At 41.2% G+C, this 15,024-nt stretch overlaps 1 protein-coding gene across 2 annotated transcripts in view; it reads left to right on the forward strand.

Annotated features, from left to right (window-relative positions):
• The window catches only part of stau2 (staufen double-stranded RNA binding protein 2), a 74,380-nt gene that overhangs the window by 24,659 nt on the left and 34,697 nt on the right, over positions 1–15,024 (forward strand). For both annotated transcript variants that reach the window (XM_029528741.1, XM_029528742.1), the window contains exons 8-11: positions 3,639–3,851; positions 4,233–4,370; positions 7,263–7,391; positions 9,419–9,476. In XM_029528741.1, the coding sequence (XP_029384601.1) occupies positions 3,639–3,851; positions 4,233–4,370; positions 7,263–7,391; positions 9,419–9,476 (538 nt within the window). The remainder of the gene's footprint in view (positions 1–3,638; positions 3,852–4,232; positions 4,371–7,262; positions 7,392–9,418; positions 9,477–15,024) is intronic.

Consider the following 15,024-nt stretch of genomic DNA (forward strand, 5'->3'; position numbering starts at 1 on the left):
TGATGACTCTTTTGATTTTTCTTGCTAATAAGAGTTTACACAACATTGGAAAAAATATCTGGAAAGCAATTCAGTGCTCCCCCCCCCCTTTCTCTGTTCAAAACACATTTGCTCATCAGAGCATGACATGGGCATCCTTCCTGGAACAGCCATAAATAATTTCAGCCAGCTAAATCTGGATTGATGTGATTTAGTTTCTGTCACATCTTTGTCACTGACAGCAATTACTCCACTTTCATTTTCACTCCTTCCAAAGTGGAAGCTGAGAGCCCCCCCCCCCTACTCACTGTTATTCTTTCACCATCTATCTAAATTAATAGTCTTTGCCTATTTCACAAGTTTTGTCAGAGACAGGAATGTTTTTCTGGATTTGTTTACACGCTGCAGTTAGATTTCATGACTTAACAAAGACAGAGAAAGTGGAAACTGTTTTTCTTTCTGTTATTCATGAAGATGTTAATTTTGTTCTCCATCTCTGGCTATCGGTCACACTGCATTTGCTTTTCTGTCCGATGTCAAACTCAGCTGTCTGAAGGCCAGGATGCAATCATCTCTCCTGGCATAGCATACCTTTCTGTCCACCTCATACTGCTGATAGCTCTCCAGCAGATTCATTTTCATCCTCAATCAGCATGTTGCGTGCAATACGCTCTTTCCCTGCCACTCTGCTGTGGCTCGAGACCAAGTATGAATTACATGTCTCTGTAGGTCTCTTTTTGCCCATTGGTTCTATTACATTATAATTCATTAGAGAAAGGTTGGCCTCATCCCCTTTCCTGCCATGTCACATCCTCTTTACGATGTCTCCTTTGATGCTCTGAGAAGAAACGGTGCACTTCCAAACCCCAAGTCAAACTGTTCAACTCACAGACATACACGCATAGTTACAGTATGCATTCATGGACCTTGCACAAAACCATAATGGTCATCTCTCATGTGAATGCCGTTCGTAGCCATGTTTTCACATAATCTCATCCCTACCCTCACTGGGGCATGAAATTACTCGTGAGTCACTGCATGCAAGTGTCTGCTTTCCCATCCCTCTGCAACGATGAGGGTCGCCGCCACCCTGAGAGGCAGTTGGCTCATTTAATCCGCCCGTCAGGCAATATCAAACAGATGTCAGCATCAAAGAGGAACCAATCTATAAATCACAGCTTGTGTGTTGGATCCGAGTCTCCTTTTCCAAAGAGGACACAAGAAAAGAGGGTCCGGGCCAAGAACCACCCATCTTACAAGAAGCAGCTTCCCTCAGGGCTTGTCCATCCACTACTCATCACAAAAGAACCTTTCTTCCCTCTCCCATTCCCCACCATTGTCCTACCCTGCTCCCATAGCCTCCTCTTCAACAGTACCTGAGGTCTCGCATGCACATATCCTCAGACTGCTCAGGGTATTAATATCTCTATGAGAAGCTGAAGAGAAGGCCTCCCATGTTTGAAAAAGAAGAGATGAGGAGACAAGAAGAGAAGAGAACTGAAAAAGTGTTTCCTGTGCACAACCTGATCCTTGTCATTACGTGGGAGACAGTTGTGTTTGTGTGTTTGTTTGCATGTATGTGTGTGTGTGTGTGTGGGTGTGCGTGTAAATGAAAGAAAGTGCTGAAATCCCATCGGCATGGCGCAGATCCCGTGTCGTCTGCCAGGAGACTGACTGCAGCTCGTCTGCCGCCATCCTGGGCCAAGAGTGTATGACGTGTGTACAGATGCAGGCTTTGTCTCATACTCTTTGTTGACTATATATTTTATTGGTATAGACTACGTTTGTGTTCTTGCTTTTTGTTGGTGTGTTGCATGTTATCACACTAGACACCACACAATAATTTTGAAACTGTGCGTTCAGAAGTCCATCACTTATTCTGCGGTATTATTGCAGGTCCTCAGCCTGTTTTGGATGATGAGAAAAGAAAAGCAAACATCAAACAACCCCATCCTGGTTCACATAACTTGAAGAAATGATACTTGCTTGTGTTTGTGTATGGAAAATAAGCCTTTGTGCAGATCCATCCTCTGGTGCAAAGTTGTTTATGTCTTGGTCAACCTATTCTCTTCCTCAACCACATAAACTGAGCAGTTACACATGTTTAAAGGAGCCTGAAAATCTGGGCAAGTAATTGAGTATAAGTGCAAAATAAAGAAGATTCATCTTCACAGAATGGTCCCATCCAAATCTTTAGGTTTTGTTGCTAATATTTATTTTCTCTTCTAACCTAACGTCAATCAACCTGTGGCCAGTGATGTAAAGTATTGTTATCGGCACCATTAACAAAATTGAAACAATACTAAAATGGGTTGTTTCCGATCCCACAATGCTGTAATACATGAGAGCCTGCCATGTTGTGTTTCCTTTTTCTGGTGATGAGCAAAACCAGAGAAGATCCCCTGAGCAGAAGAGAGTTTGGCTGTTGGCTCAGACAGCTAGTGCTCCAAAGCAACACACTTCCCTCCATACTGTATACTAACTCATTGTGCAGGAATGCTGACAGGCTAACAGGTACATTGACAGCAGACTCAGGCCCAGTGCCAGCATTGTTTACAAGAATGTCTTGTAGTTACCCACTTGCATTTAAGGGTGAAATACAAATTTATGTTAAATAAATAAATAACATGGACTACTTCATTGTACATTACTACAAGGATGTGGTGTGTTTGGCCCAGTTGGCATAGATCTGTTGTTTTATACATTTCAGAAAAGATTGAATACTAAATCAGGCTTGACTTTCCTTTGTTTACATTCTGTGCATCAAACTTGCTTTGTCCTTTTAGCTGGTCAATTGTGCAAGTACTGTTACATAGCGGGGAAGGAGGGGCTTGCACACTTAAGGCTTTGTTCTCTCCAAGGTCTGCTATTAGTCTGTGTTGATGTGTGAAGAATTTGAGGAATGCTCAAGGTTCTGCTTATCATTTTAATCTGTTTTATCGGTCACTGGGTTCAAATGAACTGTTTCTAGATTGCATCTGATTGCTACAATTTGTGCTTTCTACACCAATAATTGAGCTCAAATGAAGGAGAGCAGGAGAGGGTGGGGGTATGAGAATGTCCAAAGAAACACTTCCACACAGTGACAATAGCTGGAGAGAGAGAGGGAGGGAGAGAGTCAACAACCTGCAAATTGAAAAGGCGACCACATTTGCTGAAAATGTACTGTTGGACTCAGTAAGTGAGTGAAACCTAATTCTTCTGCCAGTGTGTTTTTCTAAATAAGGCTGGGGAGAACCCCACCTGCTACACACACATACACACATTTACACACTGTTCTCGGACTTCACAGGAAGTGGATGTGATTGCAGAAGCATGACCTAACGCCAGCCGGTGTTTGTTTTAGGTCTCCCAGGTGACTAGAGGCTAGAGGAAGGAAACTGAGCCTTCATCACTAGAGACTGTCATCTAGGAATATGTTACTCTTGATATGTGTGCTTGTACATCAGTGTGTGTGTGTTTCTTGTATATGAATAATGGGTGGGTAGCACTATGACCATCGAGAGCAGATGTTTTGGACCACCTGGTGTAGCTGCTTACAGAGCGGACTGCACACAGATATATTCAGATTAATCTTCTGTCTTTTCTGCTTTGTCTCTTGTCTGTTTTCTGAAAAACACTTTGTGACCAAGTCATCCACTTAAACGTTGTGCCACCAGGTGTTGAAGGAGAGCGGCCCCCCACACATGAAAAGCTTCCTCACTCGTGTCACTGTAGGGGAGTTCTCTGCAGAGGGCGAGGGCAACAGCAAGAAGCTGTCGAAGAAGCGTGCTGCTCTGGCCATCCTGCAGGACCTGAAGAAGCTGCCCTTCATCCCCACTGTGGAAAAACCCAAGACACACTACAAGAAACGTACCAAGACCATCCTCAAGGTACAGCAGCTGGGCACAGAAAGAGTTAATGAGTAAACACAAGTTGTGTTTTCATTCTGTGATTGCAAACGGCCATGTAATCCAAGACAAAGTCACACACCATACAATCATAACAACATCTCGTACAGCAGAATTATTCAGCACCATTTTCACTTATTCAAACTAATCTGTGAAATTTGATATTACAAGATTTCTTTTACCCACTAATTTCCTGTGTTATCCCTCGAGTAAATTTATCTTTTTAACTATCTGTTGAATCTGATATCATATCCTTTAATTTTCTCTTATCAGGTAAATCACCAAACCGCTGATCATATTTAAGCAAAATAAATGAATATGATAGTTGGAACTTATAATCATGCTTCTCTATTTTTCTACCAGACAGGACCAGACTATGGCCAGGGCATGAACCCAATCAGCCGCCTGGCCCAGATCCAACAGGCCAAAAAAGAGAAGGAGCCCGAGTACCTGCTGCTGTCAGAGAGGGGGATGCCCCGACGTCGGGAGTTCATCATGCAGGCAAGTAAAAGATTCATTTAATGATCTTTTCAGTTTTGCAGCATTGTCAGCTTTCTTGCGACAACACGGTGCTACCAGTTTCCCGACAGATTGAAGTCTAATCTTAAATGAGTTAGAGAATGATGGAAATTATGAGTTCAAACGACAAACAGGAGTCTAATGATGTCTGCGTATGCGGATGTTGGTGGATGAAAACTATATCTTTATTACTTCGTCTGGCCCAAGTTTGAGAATGAGAACATGCCAATGGCAATCACAAAAATAAATCCTCTCTGTCTGGCCAAAGGAAACCAGCAGCAATATAAAACCTCTTTACACAAGAACATGTTTCTTTGTTTCCTCATGGGAAAATGATCTGGTTTCCTATTTCTGTCATGTCTGCTTGCCTAACAATAAATATAACCAATACTCTCCATGTTGGAGCCCAAGGCCTGAGGCAAATAGGGTTAACAGCATTGGTATGCATTAGGTCTGTGTGTTGCACCAACTACAGTCTATGCTAGTTTGAGCATACGTTAGGGTGGAAATCCAACGCTGTGTAGTTTTAGTAAGTTTCACGCTGAACTCTCTACTTTGGTCACTTGTGCCATCTGCATACATAAACTAGAGTTCAAGAAACTTAAAAAAGAGCCCGACAATGCTCTAGTAAATTGGAGAAGGCAGCATAGAGTTAATACACTAACATAAGATAAAATATAACACAGTTAATAGTTACTAATGTTATTCATTATTAAATGTATTTAAGGATGAAAAGGTATTTAAATTAAAGTATAACTTCTTGCTTCTTAACGCTTCATGTAGGTTGAGGTGTTTTGCTATGTAAAGAGACCGAAACTCTTATCTCTTGTATACCCCTTTTCACTACATGCAAAAGGATGAAATATAGATTTTAGGCTTTGAATCTTTGTTTATCTAGAAAGTAGTTTATAATTGAATGAGAAATTCAGTTTTGTACTCCCAGACCTTCTTCTACTCCTGTTACCTCCTCTGCTCTCTCTACTCTACTCTCACTTAACTTCTCTGTTGTCCATCCTCTCCATTTCCACAGAAAAGTTCTGTTTAATATTCATTATTTTTACTACATGCAGTTAAAGCTCAGAATAGAAGAAGATCCGTCTTTACAGCCCTGTTTTCCTTGGTGGAGCAGCCAACTCTCTTATACTATTAAATTGCCATTTCAAGCTGTAGTTTCTAGTAAAGAAAGAACACAAACTGTCTTCTGTGCTTTCCAACTGCAGTTGGGAAGTAAGGAGCCAGTATTCATTAACAGAGCCAAATTTCATGGTCTTGTTGCAGCAGTGCCCTTTAATCCTTAACAAAGTTATGGATGATTTACTGTTTATCACTAATCCTGGGAACAGAGCAAGGACTTTTTTCTGGGGAAAAGACCTCGACAGTTAGATTTTTCAGAGCAGCTTGATGTCATGTATAAAACAAGCCACAACATTACAAGAAGAAATTATTGTGATACGGTCATAGTTTGGTGGTAACCTAATAGATTTGATTGGAATTTGTAACATCTGGGGGTTAGGATTACCCCCCATTTACTCTTACTCCTTTTAGGGCATGCTTACCAATTGCTGTTATAGCAATATTACCCATAATTTTTTTCATTTAAAGTTTTACTGAGCTGCTAGCCATAAGCCATTGCACATTCCCTTAACACTGAAACTGAAATTATGAACATTATGTAATTTCCGTTTTCTTTTTAAATATTCTTGCAGTGAGTAATGTAAATGTTTTGTCTGAACTATTACTAGTCACTAGATTACTGTCTAGATTTCAGTGTCGCATGTGGGAGTATGTGTGGATGACAGAATTATTGGAAACTGTTGTCTGTCTCTGGAAAATACAAAAGTATGCAGAAGTTGGCAGGCCTGCGATAATGAAAGACATTTATATCAAATAGCTATTATATATTGTTAAGAGCAAATATGTTGTCTTTTGCTGTTGCTTTAATCAGATTCAACCCAAGTAAGGGCTGTTTCTTTGCTTTGTTGCTGGCACAAGACAACTGGTGTAACCCAGTCCAGTTTAATTTATGCGCAACATTTTAATAGCCGTTTCTCTTCCTGTGTCTGTCCCTGAGAGTCAAACTCTCACTCTCCGGCTCCCTTTACGTAAATCTTTTCTTTCATAAGAAGAACAGAGCTTCTCTTAGCATCAGGCAGTAATTCAGCCTCAATCCTACTCTCCATGCCTCTTTGATACACACATTAAGTCCTGCAAGTGTGTTCCTTTTGTGCAGTCGCTCTTCTAAAATTTCCACATTGTTTCCCTCAGTAAGCAGCAGGACTCAAATGAGTCTCTGTTTTTGCATCTTTTGTCTGAATCCATCAATAGTAAGGATTGTGTCAGAAGCCTTTGTGGGGCTGATCCTATTATAAAATTTAGTAAGTTAGTTATTGTGTTTATTTTAGTAATTATGTCTTTTATTGAGGTTTTATTTCTCACTGAACGTTGTGGCCTACTTGATGCATTTAGACGAGCACTTTGAGTGAGTGCACTGAGGCCTGGCCGGTCACAGGCTTTGCTCCCAGAATGTTATTTGTACAGTGTAATTGTCTGTTTGTATAACATAACGACGTCTGATATTCTCTTGGAAAGATCTGCTTACATTCTGTGTAGACAGATTTAATGTTTTGGGATCACTGAAAAACAAACAGTTGACTTGGAGCCTTTTTGTGAGATTTAAATTGTACGGCTGGGTCGACTCAGAAAATGAAGCATCAGTGTGAACACTAGAGCAAAGTGAAATGTAAAAATGTAAAAGCAAACATTTACATGTTAATCTATTGTCATTTATATTCACATCTGTATTACGTGTTTACGCACTTTGAAACGTGCCCTCGCTGTGTCCACTCCTGTTAATTTGCATCTGTGCACACACAGGTGAAGGTGAATAATGATGTTGCCACGGGAACAGGGCCCAACAAGAAGGTGGCCAAGCGGAATGCAGCCGAAGCGATGTTGCTGCAGCTGGGATACAAGACCTCCACAGTCCCCCAGAACCCCACCGAGGTATCGTCTCCACAGACTCCTTTTTAAGGCAAATGTATGTTCTGCAGCCAGTTTACTTACACATCTCCCACTACATGAGAAGATTAGCTTTCTTCCAAGATTGTGTTCTGCTGAAGCAAAGGAACTTAAGTACTTATAAGGTTTCTCAGAAAAGATCATAGTTAGGGGAAAGGTGTAAATCAGGGCTGACCCATGATATCTATAATTGCATCTTCAGAAGAGATAGAGTTAATCATACAAGTTAATCTTGAAGGTTTTGGCTTGTTTTCTTTTATTTTGTTTTGTTTTTGTCACATAATTGATTGGCCATTTCAAATTTGATTGTTTTGTTTGAACAACGAACCTGTTGAACCGATCACTGTAAACGGAAATAGCAAATACTCACATCAGGATGACTAGAAAATGTTTTTTTTTTTTTCCTTTTGGCTTTAGAAAGCTTGATGTTACTGGTGTTTTTGTCCATTCACAAGTTGGTTGATAAAATTATTTGCTTTAGTTTCAGCCATCACTAATTGATCTGAAGGAGTGAAGAGAGAGGGAGGGAGAGGAGAGGGGCAGACAGATTAAGCAATTATGATTTTTTTGTTAGTTTTTTTGTGTGTGGGCGCTAAATTGGACACACTATCAGCAAGGCTATTGGGATGGGGATGCTGGCCATGTGCACCACCCTTATTTGGTCTGTACACTCATCTCATCATTAGATTCATCACGAGTCCCAACACTGCTAACCTCTTATGTAACCTGTTCAGCTCCTCTGAACCGCAAATGTTTTGCAAGCCGCCATTGATCACCATCATCTTTATTCACCTCATTGGTTTTTAAGCTCAAGGGAACAGAATTAGATAGAGATTATGTTGCATAACAGCGATTCAGAAACCAGGACTCATCCAGCATTCCCTAGACAGCTCATTAGCTAGATATGAATTGCTGAATATATCTTATTCAGGCAGCCATACCATACAGTCAAAGGATGACACATTACTCTTATCAGATTGACTGTGAAATTGAATTATATTCTCTAAAGAAACCACAACCCAGTTTGCAGCCAATGCTTTGCTTTGCCATAGTCGTTATATTAAACAGTCAAGTATTCAGCTCGCTGTTATGCAGTTGCCGTTCAAAAAATTTCTGACGCTTCACCACAGCATGTCTTTAAAGCTGCTCAACCCTGCACGCGCTCAAAGTGCTCTAGTTGCAAGTGTCAACGAGAAAATGTCAAATGTTGCACACAAGTTGTTGAATTTCTGTTTGCATTATTGCACGTTTCATTTGTTAGCCCTATAAACCATCACGCTTTGATGTCAGAGGTTTTAGATCAATGAGAGTCTTTACTGGAAATAAGCAGCAAGACATTTCTCATTACACTCAAGGCAAAAAATATTTAGACAGAATGGAGTTAGTGGCTGATATATGGCTGATACATTGGCTTGACATCTCAATTAGAATTAACAGGACGGCCTACCTGTCTTTAAATCCTTAGACAACCCTGATCTTGGGAGAATAATTAAACAAGATCCTGGTTTGTAGTATAAATTTTCTCTCTTTAGATATCTCTCTCTTTTCCCTGCCTCCCTTTTTGTTGGCAGCCTTGCACTAAATTCTCACCATGGGACAGTGGGTGATGTGTGCCTAAGTATACTTTTGTGCATGTTTTGTTTTTTGTTTTTGTTTCTTCTTAACAATCGCGTCACACACATCAGAAGTAATTTGTTGTTTTTCACACACGTGCGTTTGCAGCTGTGTGTGTTTGTGCAGACACACACGCATACCACAGTAGAAGAAACACAATGAATAGGAGCCTTTTTTTAGTCACTAAACATTGACAACCCCCTTAATTAAGTAGCTGGCCTAGACAGACACTAGGCTCCTTAAGCATCCCCTCCTGTGAGCACTTGTCTCTTTGTGGCCCGAACAGTAGGAAGGAACTTGTCTGACATGCGTGAAGGAGCTGTCTGTTCATGATTCTACATCTCTCTTACCCCCCCACCCCCCACCCCCAATCTCTCCTTCTCTCTGCATCACTACAGTTGGACAACAAAGGCTGGAATGGACAAAAGGCGTCTTTTACCGAAACGACAAGTAACAGTGAGTATCCGCACGTCTCCCTGTGTCTCTCTCCATTTCCTTCTCCTCCTCCTCTCTGGCTCTCCATCGTTCCCTCCGTCCTGCAGGTGGTTTTAGCCGACAAGATGGCCCGGCGTTTAATCTTTGTGACTGGTCAATGGGCCTCTGACTGTCAGCTTAATCGGCCGTGCGTCCTCGTGGGGAGCCTGCGAATTCAGGCTCATTCACACAGGCTTACAGGGCCAGCACACTGAGGCCCTCCAGGGTGTCTCCCCATTGCCTTCCTGTGCAAAAAACGTAGCCTTTCACTTGGGATTAACACACAAGCACACAAGACCACAGTTGCACACACACATTCCATTAATCCCACACACACACACACACACACACACACACACACAGATACGAACCATACAATGAGGCAGGATATGTGATTATATGATAGTGATATATGATCATCTGGGGGAAGATATATCTCACTTAGCTATGTGTGTCTACTACATGGCAGCTGTAGGCAAAATAAGATGCAGACCTCAATAAAGCTCCTTTGAAGAAATTGCTGCAAGGGAAGTGCACAACTGCCCATTAAACAATATTGCTGTATAAAACACTAAATACAGAGGTATCCACTGTACCTTGCCAAGGGCCGCCTGACTTGCATAATCTTACAAAAGTCGACTTCTTATAAAATCTTCAGGCCGTTTCATGGTTTGCTCGGGCCCTTGTGCAGATACAAGTAAAGTATATGCTTGTTTTATACACTATATTCATGGAGTGTATTCCACTGTATTCCATTGACCATTCTTGTTAAGATGCGCTGGACTTCTTCTTTTTTTCTTTTTTTTTTTTTACTTTTTCTTTTTTGTGCAGCCAAATGCAACAACCAAACAGGCTCTTCTTCTTATGTCAGGAGGTTGCCATCATGTTTTCTCTGCAGATCTCTGGCATATGTCTGCCTTCCTATACCCCTTACTATATACAGGCTTAAATCTCCTTGAGCTTTGAAAATCAACATGTCAAGCACCAGCGAAGACCCTGTTGACCTAACAACAGGGTCTGCACTAACAAACACCTAAGTCTGAAAAAAATCCTCCTCGCCATTCTCACTGGTCCTCCTCATTTGAGAAGATCCTCTGCTTATGGACATTTTAAACCATAGACAAATACAAAATAGTTTCATGACAGGAGTTTGTGTATCTATCCTGGAATGTGATGGCCCTTAGGGACATTTCATTTACAGTATAGAGGGTATGGACTCAAAGGGCCTTTCACAGAAAAGCATAAGGATATAATTTTGTAAGAAACAGCTGCTTTCTATCAGCTGTATCTGTTGTTAAGCTGGCTTGTCTGTAATCAAAATAAGAAACAATGAAAAATGTTTCCTCTCACCAACATAAAAAACGCTACTTCACATTCTATTCTCGGTTGTTTTCCTGGTCTCCATTGTCTGGCAGTACTCTTATTTTATTATTTATTCCACATGGTGTGAGCCATATGCAAGTTAATATTTACTACAGGTGAAATAACTTGTGTTAAGGATTCATAATCGCTGCGTTGCTTAAGCAGATTTATGATCTTTGTAATACCTGAGCTTGAGTTGTTGTGATGTCTTGGGAAAAAAAAAGACGAACACAATGCAAACAATTTCACTCCAAATGCCAGCAGGTTGAGAAAGAGCAATTTAGGGGACTAATACATAGTCTGTGAGAGGTGGAGTGGAAAACAAACACATAGCCTTATTAGATTTGAATGTGCTGTCGTTACTCGGATCTAATGGAGGCTTTTTTGCACTTCTGCCAACACGGGGTATCCAGCTTCAGTCCAGAGAGAATAGATGTGATGTTTCAGCTTTCTCATGTTGAAAAGTACAAAGCGGGGTGTGAAGACTAATCACTCTGACTTATTGTGTTTGCTTCATGCTGTTCCAGACTTAATATACAGAATACAGATTAGAAGGGAGCTCCTGCCATAAATGAAACAGCACTCATATCTGTGCTTTAGTCCAGTTTTTGGAATAGTATATCATCTAAATTGTGTGTATAGGTAAATGATTGTTTTCTTGGATAAACTGTTTTGGTGACTGTGGTTTCCATGGTAGCTGAGATTGCCCAATACCTCCAGAGTGGAACCCCCAGGAAAAACAAAGTCTTCCTAATTTGGTGATTATTCCCAGTGTTGGCTGGGGGTATGTTTTTGGTCCAGTGCCATTCCCAATCTGAGTTTATCTCACACTAAGCACGAGGCTTGACTGTCTGTTAATTACCTCTTTAAACTTGCCCAAACCACACAACACTCACATGACCATAATGTCTAAATAATGTTTATTGCATAAACACCATTTACAACTCATTTAAACAGATGCTTGCTGTTTTGTGTGTGTGTGTGTGTGTGTGTCTGTGTGTGTCTGTGTGTGTGTGCATGCGTGCGTGTTTCTATGATTGGTGAATGGAAGATGTTTCTACTCCATATGCTTTTTTGATGACTATATCATGTTAAACTGGGAATAAATAAATGCATCTTCATCTTGCAGCAAACTCAGTAAAAATGTAAATGGTACATTTGTGTTTGTGTTGAAGTATGTATATGGAAAAAAAAAATACTTTTAAAACAGACATTCATGTAAATGTTTCTAGATCAAGTTCTTGACAGACTTTACAGAAGTGTCAGGATTAATGAAGTTGCTTTTTTCCTACCAATAAGAAGCACCAATAAACAATGATTTACAAATTGGTCCCAGTTTTATTAGTATCATGTGAGCTGCCACATGTGCATGTGTGGCATGATTCACATCCTGCTGTTGGTATGACACTATTCCACTGATTGACAGTCAGTGGCAGTTACGTTCCAATAGCAGTAGATGTGCACCAACAAAGGCACAAAAGAAAAACAGCGCTAGCAAGGACATCCAGATAAAAATGGTGTGCAATATGCAGTTTTTTTAAAATGTCCGGCTTTGCAAATATTGTTATGAGAAAGAAAATACATTTAACATCATTTTGGTTTTCTCAAAGACACACAGACAAACACTGCATGTAAACAAAACTTTGTTTGGTCTACATGAAAACTCTACATGCCTATTAGGTGACCTTTTACAGGCTTTTAAAATTATACTCTTTATGATTTCAGATGCTATACTATACTACCACGTGGTTGCTTTAGTGTGTAATTCAGGGACAGTGAATGAATGCTAGTCACAACTTGCTCTACAAAAAAAGTTTCTTAGCTTCATAGTTTTGCTATTTCAAATAAACAAAGACAGTCAACAAAGTGTAAGGGTCAAGGGATTGAACATATTTATCAGTGACTGGTCACGAGAGAGACATGGAGAATGGAGCAGGTTTACTCAAAGGGTCAGGGTAGTGGGGGTATTAAAAAAAAAAAAAAAAAAAACCTGCTCTGTGCATCACCATTGTGCTTGTTCTTGTTGCACTAATTCTTCTTTTACAAAATACAACAGTGATTAAATAGCAATTAAGTCCCAGAACTAGACTATAAACTGTGTGTGTATTTGTACATCCTGGTCGTTTGCCCTGTTTGTTCACCTGAAAACTGAAAACTATTGACGACTCCCTCCCACCTTCATCTGGTGATGTCAGACTCTTTCATATTGTTTCATATCAGAAACCTCAGTGATTCCTAGATTTTCATTCCGTGGATAACAGAGGATAATTCAAATCATCATCATTATAAGAATTGTCATTTCCATGAAATGATGTGCATGCTTTGTCTTTGGGTGTCAGTATGTAAATACCGGAATACAGCAACCCAGCAACGGTCAACATTACCACTTTTATATAGAAAGGCAGAAGAATGACAGAGCACAAATATACAGAGTCGTCCTGTTTTGTTGTTGTTGTTTCACAAGTCCATGGCATCACAGGCATTGTGATGTGTTTTCCACATGGCTGCCGTGCAGTGAACTATAGCTATTCCCTACATAAAGAGCAGTGCAGCATTATGTAAGACAAACTGGGAGAAATTGGGTAAATGTGTCAAGGGCTGTCCATTTATTGCACTGTACTTCCGTTCTGTCTCCACACAAAAGCACACACACCTCAGGCACCCACAAGCATTTGCTCTGTATATGTAAGTGTGTGTGTGTGTGTGTGTGTGTGTGTGTGTGTCCTTTGCTCTGGTGAGCTGTGGGATGCAGTGCTATAACAAACAGTGTGGCTTAGAGACAGGAAGAGAGAGCAAAAAGAAAGAAGTAAGAGGAGTGATTTTTCTCCTTTCTATTCCCATGGGTATTGCAGCAGGGCTTTTCACTCGAGTTGCCACATTTCATTTCCTGGTGTGCGTGCGTGCGCGTGTGTGTGTGTGTGTGTGTGTGTGTGTGTGTGTGTGTGTGTCAGTTCTCTGTGTGCATGTGTGAACTATGTGAAGGTCTTGCTCCACCATGGTGATTTATAGTGGTGGGCTTCGGCCCTATCTGTTTTCGATCAGTCTCATGCTTGGCTCTGGCTTCCCTCCAGCACTCCCCTGGCCCACTGGACGCCGAGTCTGGGTGGGACCCTTCTGAAACTGCCTGGAACCAGCACCACAAACACACACACTCCAAATCTTTTGTTCCCCACTTCTCAGCCTCAGCCCCCCACCCCCCCGCTCTCTCCTTTCTCTAGTTCGCTTCCACTTCATGTAGACAATTTCACAATCACTGTCCGGCATCCTCACGCACAAACACACTTTGTCACTCTTACTTATTCGTTCTTGTTGTCTCCTCCTTTGTCTCACTCACTTGCTTTTCCTTGCTCTCACGCTCTCACTTGCCATCTGACACCAGCTTCAAGTACTGAATCACATGCAAACATCTTTACATGCACACATACACACACTTAAGTGGACAATCACACACACTCACACGGATCACATTCACTGCCCCCCCTACGCCCCCCATACTTTTCATCCATTGCTGATGTCATGTTGGCTAACACCTTTCATTTTTTTATGACGCTACATTCAGAACGCACAGGCCTGCAAGTTTTACTTGTGTAAATTCAAATTAAAGTTGTCATCAGGATTGGGAGGGGGGGGAAAAATCCTAGCAGTTGTGTCATTGCTGGCGTGGGGCGGTTTGTTGTAGTATGAGTAATAAGTCCTGGATTTCATTGCTGTTTCCTTCAGCTTTTCTGCTCTTCTGGATGGAACGCAAACTTCATTGTTCATAACATTGTCTACAGGTTCCCAGAAACCCTAGACTAGAGAACGCAAAAGGTGTGTGTGTGTATGTGCATGTGTATCTGTGCATGTGTGTGAGCATGATGGTAACTCAAACAGGAAGTGGCCTGTCAGTCATGCGCTCACTCCAGCGCTTTCTTCCAGCTGTTGGTCTGTACGCACACACAAACAAGCCCACAGACGTACACACAGACACATACACAGCTGGTCTTCCTGTCTCTAGTGACCTTGGCTGGGCTTCGGAGGCTACGCATGGTTTTCACATTCACTCATCCACACCTCCTATTTCATTTGAACTGGCTCTCAGCTCATCCTTATTTTTTTTTTATCCCCTCTATCCCTTCACACGTTGCCATCCTTTCTTCACGTCTCATGTTACTTCCATCACTGCAGC

Source organism: Echeneis naucrates, chromosome 20, assembly GCF_900963305.1.
Source record: "Echeneis naucrates chromosome 20, fEcheNa1.1, whole genome shotgun sequence".
NCBI lineage: Eukaryota > Metazoa > Chordata > Actinopteri > Carangiformes > Echeneidae > Echeneis > Echeneis naucrates.